This window comes from Pseudophryne corroboree, chromosome 10 (genome assembly GCF_028390025.1).
Source record: "Pseudophryne corroboree isolate aPseCor3 chromosome 10, aPseCor3.hap2, whole genome shotgun sequence".
Classification (NCBI taxonomy): domain Eukaryota; kingdom Metazoa; phylum Chordata; class Amphibia; order Anura; family Myobatrachidae; genus Pseudophryne; species Pseudophryne corroboree.
Window position 1 is genome coordinate 164,605,697 of NC_086453.1, and position 18,683 is coordinate 164,624,379.

At 48.3% G+C, this 18,683-nt stretch overlaps 1 protein-coding gene across 7 annotated transcripts in view; it reads right to left on the minus strand.

Moving 5' to 3' along the window:
* MCAM (melanoma cell adhesion molecule) overlaps positions 1–18,683 on the minus strand; it is a 909,696-nt gene that overhangs the window by 156,358 nt on the left and 734,655 nt on the right. The window contains exon 15 of one of the 7 annotated variants that reach the window (XM_063942923.1): positions 9,631–10,261. The exons of the other annotated variants lie outside the window; for them this stretch is intronic. Within the exon in view, the coding sequence (XP_063798993.1) occupies positions 10,140–10,261 (122 nt within the window). The 3' untranslated portion in view covers positions 9,631–10,139. Of the gene's footprint in view, positions 1–9,630; positions 10,262–18,683 lie in introns of those variants that run through there. 7 annotated transcript variants of the gene reach the window in all.

Sequence of the window (18,683 nt, forward strand, 5' to 3'; positions counted from 1 at the left end):
GGATGGTTCTTAAGTATCTCACGGCAGTGACGGGTGGATATTGTGTCACACTGGCAATGCAGTACAGCGTAAAATGCTGCACTTATATTACAAATAGCACCGAGGACCCGGTCGAGGTCATAGACAAAAAGATGGACGACATTCTCCAATTAAAGTGGGAGTTCCGCAGGAGACACAATCTCACCCTCGCTGCTGTGGGTAATGAGCTGACCGGTTGGGTGTCATGGTTGAACCCGCGAAATTGGTTCTCTGGTTTAGGAGAATGGGCTCAAGGAATTATCATGGATGTAGGGAAATTTCTTTTGTGTATTCTGGGTGTCATCATATTGGTCGGTCTGATATTTAGATGCGTTCGGGTTTTAACAAAGTGTAAACGTAGCGCCCGAGTGATGAGTTTAAGAAGTGAAGACACTGTAATAACAACGACTGATTTGATTTATGACCCAACGATAGAGACAATGTTGTGATGAAAATGTGATTCCACGGTCCGTTTCTTTCACCCGTTTCTCCTTTGTTTTCCTCCAAGGTAAAAAGACATCCGCTTGGAAGAAAAATTTGACAACCTTTTACACAGACAACTGATGGACTATGCCATAGACCCCCCATATCCCTAGTAACTTTAATTTTACGCTAGCCCAACACTCTTTGTAAGTCTATGGACATTGAGAAAGCTTTTGCTCGCATTTTTGGCAAAAGCCCAAAGAGACTACAGTCAACATGTACATCAAGACAAGACACCAGACAAGACTTCAATCAACAAATGTATATTAAACTCAGTTTATGACTGCATTTACCATAATTGCTCCTTATCTTCATCTCTACAACCTTCAGGTAATAACACACATAGTCGATAGGGAATATAGGCACAGATATCAGCACTCACATATTCCCCCATTCATGTATCATCAACTAAAATGTGCTCCCCCATTTTGTTGCAACCAAAAGCCGAAAAGAGCTCGGTAAAGTTTGACAGCCCATCCACAGACCCGTACCACGGGATAAGAAGGAATTCAAATGTATACTTCGCAATACCTCGAAGCTTGATAAAAAACACGTACGGCACGATGATACATGACCCCCCAAACATGGATTCATACACACATGCTTCTGCTATCTCACTAGGTCATACCCTTTTTCCCACCTTCTTCTCTCCTCCCCTACCCGACCATAGAAATGTATTTACACATGACATATATTTTTCTCTTTTTGAAATGTTTTAGGAAGTGGCAGTTATTGGTGACTGCCAAAGGGTGGACTGTCAAAGTCAGAAAAATATCACGCCACACATTGCCATATATGCACCTCATGCGAGTGCCTGCTGCACGTGCATGAGCCCTCCCGTGCGTGCGTATACTCGCTTTTGCGTGCACCCGCATGCGCACAGTATGCGCATTTACGGTAGAGTTTGTGTGCGTCTAGCGGGCGACTCAATCGTAACATATTTTAGTCATATAATGTATTTTGTAGATTATGGTCCCTTTGATAGAATCTGAAAGTTTAGTTAATTTAGCATGTTCAGGGACAAAGAGATCCCTCTTTGTTTGATACGAAGGGTCAGACAGGGGTTACACAGTGGTGTTTAGTATCCATCGGAAGAGAATATAATTAGCAATATTCCGGTGTTGGTTTGAAGCGGATTACTCGCTCGTGCGTATAGTTATGGACATAAGAAGTTTATGGACATTTACTATATTTGCACTTTATTACCCATGCGGCGGGAAACCCAGTTTCCCTCCCACTTGAGCAATTTGAAATAGTCACAGCCCACCTGTATGAACCAACCTATGACCTTTTGTTATAATGCGGAGACGGATTCCTGTGTCCAATGAACAATAAGAATGTAGGGACCATTGTACTGTATTGTGTGTAGTGTATAAAAGGACAAGCCGATCTGGGCCAGCTCTCTACTCTTTTCAACGGTTCTCATCACTGATAATCGGGAGCTGGATATCCAGAAAGGCGCTTGCGATTGTTTCCCCTTGTGCGTAAGTTCTCTGCAACCATATTTATCTCCTATTTGTTGTAAGCCATTTCTCTCTCTCTTTCCCCTTAAATGTAATTGTGTCTTTGTTGTATTTTAACGTGTAGTAACTCGGTTAGGTATTTTATGTTAGTTTGGTAGTGTATAACTTGTATTGTGTATTCTTTTGCGATTGAACGTTCATTCTCTCCCTTAAAAGGTGTTAGTACCTTAGACCGGTATTTGAGTGTTTATTATATTGCTAAAGTGTTCTCTGAGCGTCACATACGCTCATACAGCTTTTAAACTAACAAAGTTACACTGTGTTGCATTTACACCTTATCACTGCACAAAGGTTTACATTATAAGTACATTGTTTATAATATTGTTACAAAGGTTTAACTCTGTGAGCGTCAGCGCCGCTTGTGATCTCCTCGTGGTCTCGAGCATCCGCTACGCTGATAGCGTATCATTACGTTAGTCGGCAGCCTATAGCGTGCTTGCCTTTACGCTTTAAGCCGTGAGCGAACGTGCCGCTCGTGCGTCTCGTCCATGGCTAAGCGTTTGTTACGCTACGTGTGTACTCTTACGGTATTCCATACGCCAATTGCGTACTGTGTCTCTTAACCTTTTAGAGTGTTTAATATAGGATATATATAATAGGCTTTTCCAACACATAGGTAGGTACAGCCGTGGCCTACCATACTGCTTATATATATATAATATACTGTATAATAATAATAACGGACCTGGTGGACACTGTCAGCAGACTGCTAAACTAGTATGAAGAAAAAAAAAAGCCACCACAGGTATACAATGTAGGATGGATGGATACTATAGTATAGTATTATATTACTTATGGACGACGAGTGCACTGACGACACAGAGGTAGGTACAGCCGTGGCCTACCGTGCTGCTATATATATAATATATACAGAATAATAATAACGGACCTGGTGGACACTGTCAGCAGACTGCTAAACTAGTATGAATAAAAAAAAAAGCCACCACAGGTACACAATGTAGATGGATGGATACTATAGTATTATATTACTTATGGACGACGAGTGCACCGACGACACAGAGGTAGGTACAGCCGTGGCCTACCGTACTGCTATATATATATATATATATATAATATACTAGTATAATAATAATAACGGACCTGGTGGACACTGTCAGCAGACTGCTAAACTAGTATGAAGAAAAAAAAAGCCACCACAGGTATACAATGTAGATGGATGGATAGTATAGTATTATATTACTTATGGACGACGAGTGCACTGACGACACAGAGGTAGGTACAGCCGTGGCCTACCGTACTGCTTATATATATATAATATACTGTATAATAATAATAACGGACCTGGTGGACACTGTCAGCAGACTGCTAAACTAGTATGAAGAAAAAAAAAGCCACCACAGGTACACAATGTAGATGGATGGATACTATAGTATAGTATTATATTACTTATGGACGACGAGTGCACTGACGACACAGAGGTAGGTACAGCCGTGGCCTACCGTACTGCTATATATATATATATATATATATATATACATACAGAATAATAATAACGGACCTGGTGGACACTGTCAGCAGACTGCTAAACAAGTATGAAGAAAAAAAAAGCCACCACAGGTATACAATGTAGATGGATGGATACTATAGTATTATATTACTTATGGACGACGAGTGCACTGACGACACAGAGGTAGGTACAGCCATGGCCTACCGTACTGCTATAAATATATATAATATACTGTATAATAATAATAACGGGCCTGGTGGACACTGTCAGCAGACTGCTAAACTAGTATGAAGAAAAAAAAAGCCACCACAGGTATACAATGTAGATGGATGGATACTATAGTATAGTATTATACTACTTAGGGACGACGAGTGCACTGACGACACAGAGGTAGGTACAGCCATGGCCTACCGTACTGCTTATATATATATATAATATACTGTATAATAATAATAACGGACCTGGTGGACACTGTCAGCAGACTGCTAAACTAGTATGAAGAAAAAAAAAGCCACCACAGGTATACAATGTAGATGGATGGATAGTATAGTATTATATTACTTATGGACGACGAGTGCACTGACGACACAGAGGTAGGTACAGCCGTGGCCTACCGTACTGCTTATATATATATAATATACTGTATAATAATAATAACGGACCTGGTGGACACTGTCAGCAGACTGCTAAACTAGTATGAAGAAAAAAAAAGCCACCACAGGTATACAATGTAGATGGATGGATAGTATAGTCAGTGATCGCAAAAACGCGCTATAGCGCGTATTTTACCCGATTTTGAGGGAAGGTGACTCACTTTTCTGAAATGGGCGGGTCCCCGGGGACGCGCTCTGCTGCAGCAGCCAATCACTTCCTGTTAAGTGACTGATTGATGCCTGTGACTGTGGGGGGAGAAGGTGAGCACCGCGGAGGCGCCGATTCATCAGACTTGGCGCTGCTGTTGCCTGAACCCTCCGCTCCGGCGCCCGTGCTCATGGACTGAGCGCACCGCCTCTCCGCAGGTCAGTTTCCCCGCCGCTCCTGACAGCCGCTCTGAGCGCCGGCCAGTGTGTGTGTCTGTGCGGTGTACATCTCCCGCCATCCCGGTCTCCGCGCTGCTGTAAACGGACTTCTGGCTGCTGGCTCTCGCCGTGCCTGCCATATGGGCTCTCCCAGCACTGTTGCGGTGTGTAAGTGGAGGGGGCCAGTTAGTGTGTGTGTGCTTTGGGTACAAGGGGGTTGTCAATTACTGCTTGTGTGTCCGGGTTATTTTGGGAGGGGGCAATTACTGGGTGTGTGCACTGGGTATAAGAGGGGGGAGATTATGAGGTGGGCAGATGTGTGTGTGTGCCTGGAGTATGAGGTGGGCAGCTGCTGACTGTGCCCGGGGTATGAGGTGGGCAGATGCTGTGTGTGCCCGGGGTATGAGGTGGGCAGATGCTGTATGTGTGTGCGTCTGGGGTATACGGTGGGCAGATGCTGTGTGTGTGTATGTCCGGGGTATACAGTGGGCAGGTGCTGTGTGTGTGTGTATGTCCGGGGTATACAGTGGGCAGGTGCTGTGTGTGTGTATGTCTGGGGTATACGGTGGGCAGATGCTGTGTGTGTGTGTGTGTATGTCCGGGGTATACAGTGGGCAGGTGCTGTGTGTGTGTGCGTCCTGGGTATACGGTGGGCAGATGCTGTATGTGTGTGTGTCCGGGGTATACAGTGGGCAGATGCTGTGTGTTTGTGTGTGTGCGTCTGGGGTATACGGTGGGCAGATGCTGTGTGTGTGTGTGTGTCCGGGGTATACGGTGGGCAGATGCTGTGTGTGTGTGCGTCCTGGGTATAAGGTGGGCAGATGCTGTGTGTGTGTGCGTCCGGGGTATAAGGTGGGCAGATGCTGTGTGTGTGTGTGTGTGTGTGTGTTTGTGTGTGTGCGTCTGGGGTATACGGTGGGCAGATGCTGTGTGTGTGTGTATGTCCGGGGTATACAGTGGGCAGGTGCTGTGTGTGTGCGTCCGGGGTATACAGTGGGCAGATGCTGTGTGTGTGTGCGTCCGGGGTATAAGGTGGGCAGATGCTGTGTGTGTGTGCGTCCGGGGTATAAGGTGGGCAGATGCTGTATGTGTGTGCACGCGTCCGGGGGGTGTGTGGTGGGTAGATGCTGTGTGTGTGCACGCGTCCGGGGTGTGTGGTGGGTAGATGCTGTGTGTGTGTGCATGCGTCCGGGGTGTGTGGTGGGTAGATGCTGTGTGTGTGTGCACGCGTCCGGGGTGTGTGGTGGGTAGCTGCTGTGTGTGTGCCCGGGGTATGATGCAATGTATCTTGGCGCTCTACCTGGTGCAATGTGTCTCGGCGCTCTACCTGGCGCAATGTGTCTCGGCGCTCTTCCTGGCGCAATGTGTAGAACGTGCTCTGCCTGGCGCATTGTGTATAACGTGCTCTACCTGGCGCGATGTGTGTAACGTGCACTACCTGGCGCAATGTGTATAACGTGCTCTACCTGGCGCGATGTGTGTAACGTGCTCTACCTGGCGCAATGTGTGTAACGTGCTCTGCCTGCTGCAATGTGTGTAACGTGCTCTGCCTGCTGCAATGTGTGTAACATGCTCTAACTGGTGCATTGTGTATAACGTGCTCTACCTTGTGCAATGTTTATATTTTATTTACCTGGTGCAATGTTTATATGTGCTCTACCTGGCGCAATGTGTGTAACATGCTCTGCCTGGGCGCAATGTGTGTAACGTGCTCCACCGGGCGCAATGTGTATAATAATGTGCTCTAACTGGCGCAATGTGTATAAAGTGCTCTACCTGGCGCAATGTGTATAAAGTGCTCTGCCTGGCGCAATGTGTATAAAGTGCTCTGCCTGGCGCAATGTGTATAAAGTGCTCTACCTGGTGCAATGTGTATAACGTGCTCTGCCTGGTGCAATCTGTATAAGCGGAACTACTGTGTGGTGTAATGTGAATTGGCACTATTATGTGGTTACGCCCCTTCCCCATGAAGCCACGCCCCTTAAATTTTGCAGCGCGCCTTCGGCGCGCACTGCCTATGCTTTGTTGTCTGGTGAGGTGGATCACCAATTCACTTTCTGCCTAAGGGCACCAAAATGTCTAGTTACAGCTCTGGTGCAGGGTGTCCTGCATGCTACACAGCCCCACAGCACTGTCACCCCATCCCCCCACCTTGCAACACTTTTGTAGTGTCCAAACAAGATTAAGATTAATAAGAACCTTCATTCCGATGGGACCCAGAAAAAGACCGGTAGGACCCCAATTTTCGAAAGTGAGGGGTCCCTGGGACCCACTTTTTTTTTGGATCAGCGCGATCACTGATAGTATTATATTACTTATGGACGACGAGTGCACTGACGACACAGAGGTAGGTACAGCCGTGGCCTACCGTACTGCTATATATATATATATAATAAATAATATACTGTATAATAATAACGGACCTGGTGGACACTGTCAGCAGACTGCTAAACTAGTATGAAGAAAAAAAAAGCCACCACAGGAGTGTTTTTCAGGCAGACAAACGTATACTGGACTGGTGGTCACTGTCAGCAAAACTGTGCACTGTACTCCTGCTATAACTGCTCCCCAGTCCCCACAATTAGGCAGTGTGAGCAGTGCACTCAGCACAGATATATGCAGCAGTGCAGCACACTGAGTGAGCACAGATATGGTGGAGCGTTTTTTTTCAGGCAGAGAAACAACGGATTATACTCACTGGTGGTATAATCAAAACCCTGCACTGTACTCCCTAACAGCTGCTCCCCGTCCCCAATCCTCCCCACAATTATAACTAAGTCACTCAGTCTTTACTCTTTTCTACTATAACGGAGAGGACGCCAGCCACGTCCTCTCCCTATCAATCTCAATGCACGTGTGAAAATGGCGGCGACGCGCGGCTCCTTATATAGAATCCGAATCTCGCGAGAATCCGACAGCGGGATGATGACGTTCGGGCGCGCTCGGGTTAACCGAGCAAGGCGGGAGGATCCGAGTCGCTCGGACCCGTGAAAAAAAAGGTGAAGTTCGGGCGGGTTCGGATCCCGAGGATCCGAACCCGCTCATCACTAATAGCCATAGGGCTTTCCTTAAGCCCAATGTTCTTTGTTTTTGCGTATAGGCTGTGTATGTGTACGCAATAGCAAATGAGTTGCTGTAGATCCGGTGGGTGTCTCTTTTCATATCTGGGCAGCAGTTTCAATTTCTGATATCAACAGTTGCATTGCCGTGAAAATTGCACTTGCAGCTGCATTAGAGTACTTCTCTGAATCAGGTTTAATAAAACTACACATATCTAAAATTGATAAAAAAAAGCATCACGTATAAAAAATATATGTATAAAAGAAATAATAAAAAACATTTAATTATACAATCCAATATTACGTTTTTTTATGATTCTTTTATACATATGACCTGGAATTGATTAAGACTGGTGGGGGCCCCCCAACAGTAAATGTGTAGGCAAACCCTGGGCACCACCTGTGCCACCCTCGCAACCTGAGCACCCCTGAGCCCCACCTGCATCGCAGACACCCCCACCCCCTGCAGCACACACCCGCAGCACAAACACACACCCGCAGCACAAACACACACAACCTCGCAGCAGACATGCACACATCTGCAGCCAGAGCCGACCTTGGGCATAGAAAAACTAGGCAAATGCCTAGGGCAATTGGTATGCCTAGGGGCATAAGCAGGTTCTGTTGATTAAAATGATATGTTGCATGCCTATATTCTATGTGTGACTGTGGTTGTATCTGCATACGCAATGTATTCCTGGAAATCACTGTAACATAGCATTTCGTATGCAGATACAGTCGCAGACAGAATATAGGCATGCCACATATAATTTTAATCAGCAGAAGCTGCTTGTGCATCCTACCCACATAGTAATGTAAATAAGACACATTTTCATAAAAAAGGCGCACAACGTTAGCAGAGCTGCAAGCTGACTCATGCCAGGCATCTCTTGCTGCATGGTGTATTAAGCAAGATGTATGAGGACACATCTGTATCCAAGCAGAGGTCACAGTATTAGCGGCTGTGTGTGTATAAGTGGGTTGGCTGTGCAATAGTGTTTGGCATATGTGTAAGGGACCTTATGTGTGTCATGTGTATATAAAAAAGCATTAATAATGTGGGGCATATGTCAAAGGGACGTTATATGTGTCATTATGTGTATAAGGGCATTAATAATGTGAGTCATGTGTAAGGGGCATTACTGTGTGGTAGTATGTGTATAAATGCATTACTAATGTGTGGCATTATGTGTAGAAGGTGCTCTACTATGTGGTGTAACGTATAGAAAAGGCACTACTGTGTGGTCTAATGTGAATAAAGAGCAACATGATGTGGTGTAATGTGAATAAGGAGCAATTCAGTGTGATGTAATGTGAATAAGGGGCATTACTGTGAGGAATAATGTATATAAGGTAAAGTGGTACTACTGTGTTATGTGACGTGAATTAGGGACACTGTCGCATGATAAAAGGTGAATAAAGTTGCACTACTGTGTGAATTGAGGTACTATTGTGTGACCATGCCCCTTCCCTGCAAGAACCCATCCCTTTTTGGGCTGTGCGCCAAATGTGTGCACTGTTACTATTTAAAATATAGGGAGTAGGAACACCAAAATGATGACTGCTATGGGTGAGGGGGGATGGTGCTGGAAAAGGGGTGTAAGGTCACAGGTGTTACTAGCTGCGGTGCTATGAGGCACCAGACAAAATCTTGCCTAGGGCATCATATTGGTTAGGGCCGGCTGTACAGCAGCATGACCAGGGACAGTGTGCCGCAGCAGATGCGACTGGCTCCGGGTCAGTGTCTTGCTCTTGGGGGGATATTACTTCCTTATCCTGCGACACTGACTGTAGATGGAGCAGCTCCTCAGCACCGCTGCCACCAAAGGACTACTCCGCTTGAGGCAATACGGTGTGGGGGGCCCTAATGTCTTGGTGTCCCCGGGTCGACCGCCACTCTCTCTTAATCCGTCCATGCATATGATGTTTTTTATACAGTACATGTGATGCTTTTTTACATGTTATTTTTGCTGTCCATATTTGGTTTAAAACTTATACTAGTATTACAACAAATGGTGTATAATGTAATTGGAAGAGATATATGGACCAAGTATACAAAGAGTGATAAACCTTTTAATCTATCCAGCAATATTTATACAGTGTATAAACACCCGTTATGCGCTTCAGGCTGGAACGTGAACCGAAAGTCACTTGTGCCATCTGCTCTATAGTAATCCAATGCAGTAACAGCTTCTTGAATTATGCAAACAACTATAGGCCTTTTTGTAGGGGATATTAGTGAAGGGAAATGGAGGGGACTTAATGTACGAACTAGTAGCCATGCCAACCGGAAGTGGCAACAATTCATATTTTTATTTTTAAACTTTTTATAAGGTTTTTAATGACATTTCATAATCATTTTATAAAAAGCTTTTTTATTATCATTTTAAAAGTCTAAATTGAACAAACAACTGTATTTCCAATGATTAACATTACTTTGTAAAGAAATGTTCATTATCGTTTCTTTTTAATGCAAATGTGAATTTGAACTATACTGTCTTAATAATAAAAAGATATATGTGTTTTAAATACGGGTGTCTAAATGTTTAAGGTCATCTTCTATAAATATTCAGGGAAAAAGTGTTTCCATTAGATTATTCACAAATAAAGTGCGCTCCACAGAGATACTTTTTGTTTCTATTTCTATGTTGATCTCTATCGACAAGGGATCTTCTCTGTGTCGAAGCTTGCCTATTGAAAAGAAGTAGTGTTAAACAAATTGACACAGAACAAACTAACTGATATAGAACAAGTATAACAACAGTAGTTTAAAATTACGAGCGCATTAAGGAACTTTACTACTTTATATATATTTATATATATATATATATATAAATATTTTTTATGGAACATCGATTGGGAACATCGCAACCATCGAAGCTTTCATTTTGAAAGCCGGGACAGCCTCCAGGTACACAGGCGGGGCTTGGGGGGATTTCTTTACACTTCCCCAGTGGCTGCTATTGTCTGCAGCTGCTGGAGGAGGGTTCCTGCTGTGCTGACCGATCAGCAGCGATCGGCAGCACGGCAATCAGTAGGGGAGAGTGCAGGGAGGCAGAAGGACCGGAAGGTCCCTCTGACAGTAGCAGCGGAGGGAAGTTTCCCTTCCCCTGCTAATACTGTTTATCTGACTGGTCGCATCCTGTGCGAACAGGTTAGATACATCTGATGCGACTATGCCAGGCAAGTGGTTAAGAGATAACGTCAAGAATCTGGGTGTAAATGTAAAAATAGGATTTTAATTACCTACCGGTAAATCCTTTATTTCGTAGTCCGTACAGGATGTTGGGGTCCACATTAGTATCATGGGGTATATAGACAGGTCCCTTGGGAGCCATGGGCACTTTAAGAGTTTAATAGTGTGGGCTGGCTCCTCCCTCTATGCCCCTCCTACCAGACTCAGTCTAGAAACTGTGCCCGAGGAGACGGACATACTTTGAGAGAAGGAAATACACAGATAATGGTGAGAATCACACTAGCTAACACATAACAACAGAAAGCCAAGCTAACCAGCTTGAAACAATTCAGCAATGGCATAGCAACAGTACTTAACCAAGTAACAATGCAGTATTTAACCAAGTAACAAAATGCAGGAAAATGAAGCGCTGGGCTGGCGGCAGGGCCGGCCAAAGCTTATTTTTTTTTGTAAGCAAAAATCTATTTTGGAGTCCCTTGATGGGATAAAAGGGGTGTGGTCTTACAATAAAAGGGTGTGGCTATACAATTGTACTCCCCGTGGTACAGGGTGATAGTGGGTGAAACGGAGATAATAGGTTACTGGTGAGGCAGGGGTGACAGGGAGATGGTGGGTGACTGAGGCAGGGGTGACAGGGAGATAATGGGTGACTGAGGCAGGGTGACATTGAGATAGTGGGTGACTGATGCCCCCAGTGCCAGATACACATGTCCCCACAGCGCCAGATATGCCCCCAGTGCAGATACACATGCCCCCACAGTGCCAGTTATGCCGCCAGTGCAGATACACATGCCTCCACAGTGCCAGATATGCCCCCAGTGCAGATACACATGCCCCCACAGTGCCAGATATGCCCCCAGTGCAGATACACATCCTCCCACAGTGCCAGCTATGCCCCCAGTGCAGATACACATGCCCCCACAGTGCCAGTTATGCCGCCTGTGCAGATACACATGCCTCCACAGTGCCAGATATGCCCCCAGTGCAGATACACATGCCCCCACAGTGCCAGATATGCCCCCAGTGCAGATACACATCCTCCCACAGTGCCAGCTATGCCCCCAGTGCAGATACACATGCCTCCACAGTGCCAGATATGCCCCCAGTGCCAGTTACACATGTCCCCCCCAGTGCCAGATACACATGTCCCCCAAGTGCAGATACACATATCCCCACAGTGCCAGATATGCCCCCAGTGCAGATACACATATCCCCACAGTGCCAGATATGCCCCCAGTGCAGATACACATATCCCCACAGTGCCAGCTATGCCCCCAGTGCAGATACACATATCCCAACAGTGCCAGCTATGCCCCCAGTGCATATACATATATCCCCACAGTGCCAGATATGCCCACAGTGCAGATACACATACCCCCACAGTGCCAGATATGCCCCCAGTGCAGATACGCATATCCCCACAGTGCAAGATATGCTCCCAGTGCAGATACACATATCCCCACAGTGCCAAATATGCCCCCAGTACAGATACACATGCCCCCACTGTGCCAGATATGCCCCCATAGTGCCTCCCACAGTGCCAGATATGCCCCCAGTGCTGCTACACATGCCCCCACAGTGCCAGATATGCCCCCAGTGCAGCTACACATGCCCCCACAGTGCCAGATATGCCCACAGTGCTGATACACATCCCCACAGTGCCTCCCACAGCGCCAGATATGCCCCCAGTGCTGATACATGTCCCCACAGTGCCTCCCACAGTACCAGATATGCCCTCAGTGCTGATACATGTCCCCACAGTGCCTCCCACAGCGCCAGATATGCCCCCAGTGCTGCTACACATGCTCCCACAGTGCCAGATATGCCCCCAGTGCAGATACACATGCCCCCACAGTGCCAGATATGCCACCTGTGCAGATACACATGCCCCCACAGTGCCAGATATGCTGCCAGTGCAGATACACATGCCTCCACAGTGCCAGATATGCCCCCAGTGCAGATATACGTCCCCACAGTGCCATATATGTCCCCAGTGCAGATACACATCCTCCCACAGTGCCAGCTATGCCCCCAGTGCAGATACACATGCCTCCACAGTGCCAGATATGCCCCCAGTGCAGATACACATGCTTCCAGTGCCAGATATGCCCCCAGTGCAGATACACATGCCTCCACATTGCCAGATATGCCCCCAGTGCCAGTTACACATGTCCGCCCAGTGCCAGATATGCCCCCAGTGCCAGATACACATGTCCCCACAGTGCAGATACACATATCCCCACCCCCACAGTGCCAGATATGCCCCCAGTGCAGGTACACATATCCCCAGTGCCAGATATGCCCCCAGTGCAGATACGCATATCCCCACAGTGCCAGCTATGCCCCCAGTGCAGATACACATATCCCAACAGTGCCAGCTATGCCCCCAGTGCAGATACATATATCCCCACAGTGCCAGATATGCCCCCAGTGCAGATACACATACCCCCACAGTGCCAGATATGCTCCCAGTGCAGATACATATTTCCCCACAGTGCCAGATATGCCCACAGTGCAGATACACATGCCCCCACTTTGCCAGATATGCCCCCACAGTGCCTCCCACAGTGCCAGATATGCCCCCAGTGCAGATACACATGCCCCCACAGTGCCAGATATGCCCCCAGTGCTGCTACACATGCCCCCACAGTGCCAGATATGCCCCTAGTGCTGCTACACATGCCCCCACAGTGCCAGATATGCCCACAGTGCTGATACATGTCCCCACAGTGCCATCCACAGTGCCAGATATGCCCCCAGTGCAGATACACATCCTCCCACAGTGCCAGCTATGCCCCCAGTGCAGATACACATGCCTCCACAGTGCCAGATATGCCCCCAGTGCAGATACACATGCTTCCAGTGCCAGATATGCCCCCAGTGCAGATACACATGCCTCCACATTGCCAGATATGCCCCCAGTGCCAGTTACACATGTCCCCCAGTGCCAGATATGCCCCCAGTGCCAGATACACATGTCCCCACAGTGCAGATACACATATCCCCACCCCCACAGTGCCAGATATGCCCCCAGTGCAGGTACACATATCCCCAGTGCCAGATATGCCCCCAGTGCAGATACACATATCCCCACAGTGCCAGCTATGCCCCCAGTGCAGATACACATATCCCAACAGTGCCAGCTATGCCCCCAGTGCAGATACATATATCCCCACAGTGCCAGATATGCCCCCAGTGCAGATACACATACCCCCACAGTGCCAGATATGCTCCCAGTGCAGATACATATTTCCCCACAGTGCCAGATATGCCCCCAGTGCAGATACACATGCCCCCACTTTGCCAGATATGCCCCCACAGTGCCTCCCACAGTGCCAGATATGCCCCCAGGGCCAGATATGCCCGCAGTGCTGATACACGTCCCCACAGTACCTCCCACAGTGCCTCCCACAGCGCCAGATATGCCCCAAGTACAGATACACATGCCCCCACAGTGCCTCCCACAGTGCCAGATATGCCCCCACAGTGCCAGATATGCCGCCAGTGCTGCTACACATGCCCCCAGTGCCAGATATGCCCACAGTGCTGATACACATCCCCACAGTGCCTCCCACAGTGCCAGATATGCCCCCAGTGCAGATACACATGCCCCACAGTGCCAGATATGCCACCACAGTGCCAGATATGCCCTCAGTGCTGCTACATATGCCCCCAGTGCCAGATATGCCCACAGTGCTGATACATGTCCCCACAGTGCCTCCCACAGTGTCTCCCACAGCGCCAGATATGCCCCCAGTGCTGATACTCGTCCCCACAGTGCCTCCCACAGCACCAGATATGCCCCCAGTGCTGTTACATGTCCCCACAGTGCCTCACACAGCGCCAGATATGCCTCCTCCACCTGAAAAACAAACAGTGCTGCTCACCTGCTGCTACTCCTGTGAGGGGAGGAAAGCGCAGCGCGCGCCTCTCCTACCCCTCCGTCTCCAGCGGCAGTGTGTATCTGAAATTTGGCTCACTGGCCGGAGACGATCAGAGCTCGCGGTTCGGCAGCAAATCAGGAGCCTCAGCTTCCGGTCCGCGAGCTCTGATTGGCTCACGGCTGGCGCCGAATTTCAGATACACACCGCCGCTGGAGACGTCAGTGGGTGCTGGGCAGCGGTGGCCGAGAGCGGATCGAGCCGCTTGCTGGCCACCGCTGCTGTAGAGAGTGAGTCACTGTGACTCACTCTCTGCAGCAGTGCCCTCTACTGCCCGGCGCTCAATGCGGCTGCATAGCCCGTGTATGCGGCAGGCGGCCAGCATCCTCTACGGACTACAAGAAAATTATTTACCGGTAGGTAATTAAAATCCTGTTTTCTCTTACATCCTAGAGGATGCTGGGTTCCACATTAGTACCAAGGGGATGTACCAAAGCTACCAGTACGGGAGGGAGAACGCGGAGGCTCCTGCAGAACTGATTGACCAAACTTTAGGTCCTCAGAGGCCAAAGTATCGAACTTGTAGAACTTAGCAAACGTGTTCGACCCTGACCAAGTAGCCGCTCTGCAAAATTGTAAAGCCGAGACACACCGGGCAGCCGCCCAGGAAGAACCCACTTTACGAGTAGAGTGGGCCTTAACAGATTTTGGACACGGCCAACCTGCCGTAGAATAAGCATGCTGGATAGTAAACCTGATCCAGCGAGAAATTGTCTGCTTAGAAGCAGGACACCCCACATTGTGGGGGTCATAAAGGACAAACAGAGCGTCCGACTTTCAGTGATGAGAAGTTCTCTGCACATAAATCATCAAAGCCCTCAGAACATCCAAGGACTTTGAAGTAATTGAGGAGTCAGTAGCCACTGGCACCACAATAGGTTGATTGATATGAAAAACCGTAAGCTGTGTACTTAGGCTGTGAATGTCCCCTGTGCTGGGGGCCGCCATGTTGAAGACCTGTGTTCTGCCAATGGGAATTCCCACTCTGTGTCCAGCCAATCCAGTGTAGTCATCCCTTATAAAAGGGGGCTGGCTCAGAGGGAGGATGCCAGTGGTTCAAGTTACTTTCTTGTGAAAGGTGCTCTAGATCTGGGCTCCCAGGTTGCTCCGGGTGCCCTGGTTCTGGTTGCTAATGTCTGTCAGTTACCTATCACCGCTGCAGTCCCATTGCTTAAAGCCTGTCACCACTCGTGGAGTGCTCATAGGGTCCCAGGCTGTAGAGGAAGCTTTGGGTGCTAAAGGTGGTTCCCGCGGATGTCTTTTGATCACAAACCAAAGTCTTAATTTCTTCAAAGTCAGAGTTCTTCAGCCTCATCTTTCAATCACAAGCCGCAGTCTTCAATTCTACAAAACCAGTGTTTTTCAGCCACGTCTTTCTGATCACTATCGCAGCCTACAGTTCTTCAAAACCAGAGTTCTTCAGCCTCTTTTTCAAATCATTAACCATATCCTCCAGTTCTTTAATTCAGTGTCTTTTAATCCCTGAAGTATCAGTGTATAATTTAAAAAGTCCTTCTTTTCTTATACTAAGGCCTCCATCCCATGTGCAGGCAGGCTCGGACTGGCCCACAGCGGTACAGGGAAAACCACTGGTGGGCCCCACTGCCTGGAGGCCCACCTTCTGCTCTAAGGATCAGGTTCTAGACCGTGCACTTGAATTAAACATCATACATATGTTACCTTATACTGTACTATGGTGTATTGTCTACAGTGCATTGCTGTTATTAATCTGTTATTAATCTGGTACATTTTCATGTATGCAGCAGCTGAATTTACTGTATATATTTATGAAGAGGCCCAGACATTGCACTAATGGTTAGTCAAACCAATGAGGAGGCAGGCCACACCCCCTCAGCAGACTGACCACACCCCTAAACATGGGCCCCTACCACTGCATTCCCCCGGTGGGCCCTACATGCCCCACTCTGACACTGTGTGTAGGAACTACATTCGGCCACCTCGTCTACTCCCTTCACAGGCAGCTGTCCCTTCAGCCAAAACTTGGTTGTCGGAACCCCAACTTACGCTGAGCGTGACAACTAGCTCCTAACTGACATGTTACAGGCTGCATTTTAAACATGAAAGTTAGGAGCTGATTGGTTATTACTTTATCACAGTGCGAATTATCACTCTCCAGGGCTTGATAAATCTGGGACAAAGTATGATACTGAAAAATCTAGATGACAAACTTCTCTATATACTGTATGTACAGTACTTAGTACTCTGTCATATTACCAAATGATAATTTCCCCAATTGGTCCATGGTGTTCATGTACAAGAACGCAGATTGAAGGTTACCATCTTTTTATTTTCAGATTATTGAAAAGAGGGCAAGGTCAGGGACATGGCAAATACCTCAATATGGTAACAACCATTTTATTTAACAGAGCTCCCTTATGCATCTTAAATGCTGTTAGAGCCCCACATGACCCTTTATATGCCATCAGTACTCCCCCCATAACCCTTTATGTGCCATATGTTCCAGATGACTCATCACATGCTATAAGTCCCCTCCACATGTCCCTTTATATACCATCAGACTCTCTGATATTCCTCTTTATATGCATCTGTTCCACGTGCCCTTTTAGATGGTATCAGAGACCCCACATTAGGGTGGTCGCAAGAAATCGATGTCTGAATTTCTTTGACGGGAACCCCTAAAAAGTTGCCAATTGGTGTAAAAATGAGATTGTCAAAGTTTCAGCTTGATCATATCTCCTATATAATAGCCCTATTCTGTGACTTTGTGACTCATTTGCTAACGCTGGGCGGAGTCACAACACTGGGCGGAGTTAGTCAAATGAGTCACAGATCTGGCCAAATCTATAGGAGACTAGGAGCAGAAGCAGATGGTATGGGCATGGCACAGGCAGGGATGCATACCTCCCAGCTTTCTTCAGGAGCTTTCTTCAGGCAGAAGGAGGGACACACACTCGGCGAAAAGGGGGCATGGCTTCACGGGAGGGCCTCCGTTTTCGTCAGTGAGGGGGCATGCCCAGCGCTCTGTGAGCTGCTGGCATGCCCCCAGGGGCTGATTATGAGTCCGAGGGGCCCAGGGCACTTGAGACAGGGGAGCCCTATCTCATTGCTGTGCCTGCTGTGGGGTTGGGGGCGTGGCCTAATAGCGGGACGTGAGGACACGCCCCCTTATGCAAATTCCAGGATTTATTTATTTATTTTTTATGGAATTTTGGCCCCTCAGCTAGGGCTAAATCCAGAGGAGGTGGTCGCTCCCCCCTACACACCCGCACAGGCAGAAGAAAGCAGGGAGACTGCTGCCTCCCTGCAACACCACAGACCTGCCAACACGCAGCAGCGTGTGCTGACTGTAGCACAATGCTGCCGTTGTTGCTGGCAGGACGGGGGAGCTTCTGAGCTGGGACAGAGCTACTCGAGCCGGGGGGCCCCCTAAAACTGTGGGGCCAACGGTACGTACCCCCTGCCCCCCCCTTAATCTGGCTCTGCTGCTGGAACCCCCCATTAATCCGTACCCCCTGATGCCCCCTCTCCCTCTGTCTCCACTATTCACCGCTGCTCACGCTAAGCAGAACAGCGAGTACAGGAGCTTTCCAACTGCCCCCCCCCCCACCCCCGCGGGACACTGCGACCTGCGGGTGGGACAGCGGGACAGACCCCCAAAAATGGGCCTGTCCCACGAAAATCGGGACATTTGGGAGGTATGGGGGTGTGTGAGGGGGTATGCCGTACAGACAGACGGGCACCGGCTCACTGTGTGCTTGACCCCCCACATCAGCATACTCAGCAGGGTCTCTCTGGCGCGGAGGAGCGTCACTTTCTGGCACACTCCACGCTTCTTAGCTGCAGTTTTGTGGGACACCAGCCGCTGTGCAGGTTCCGTACTGCCTCTGTTATCTCCAGCCCCAGCAACCCCACCGCTAGCTGCAGCGCTGCCACCCGCAGTGAGGTGCGCCCAGCTCCTTCACACACTTTAGCCGGTGGGTAGCGCTGCAGAAGT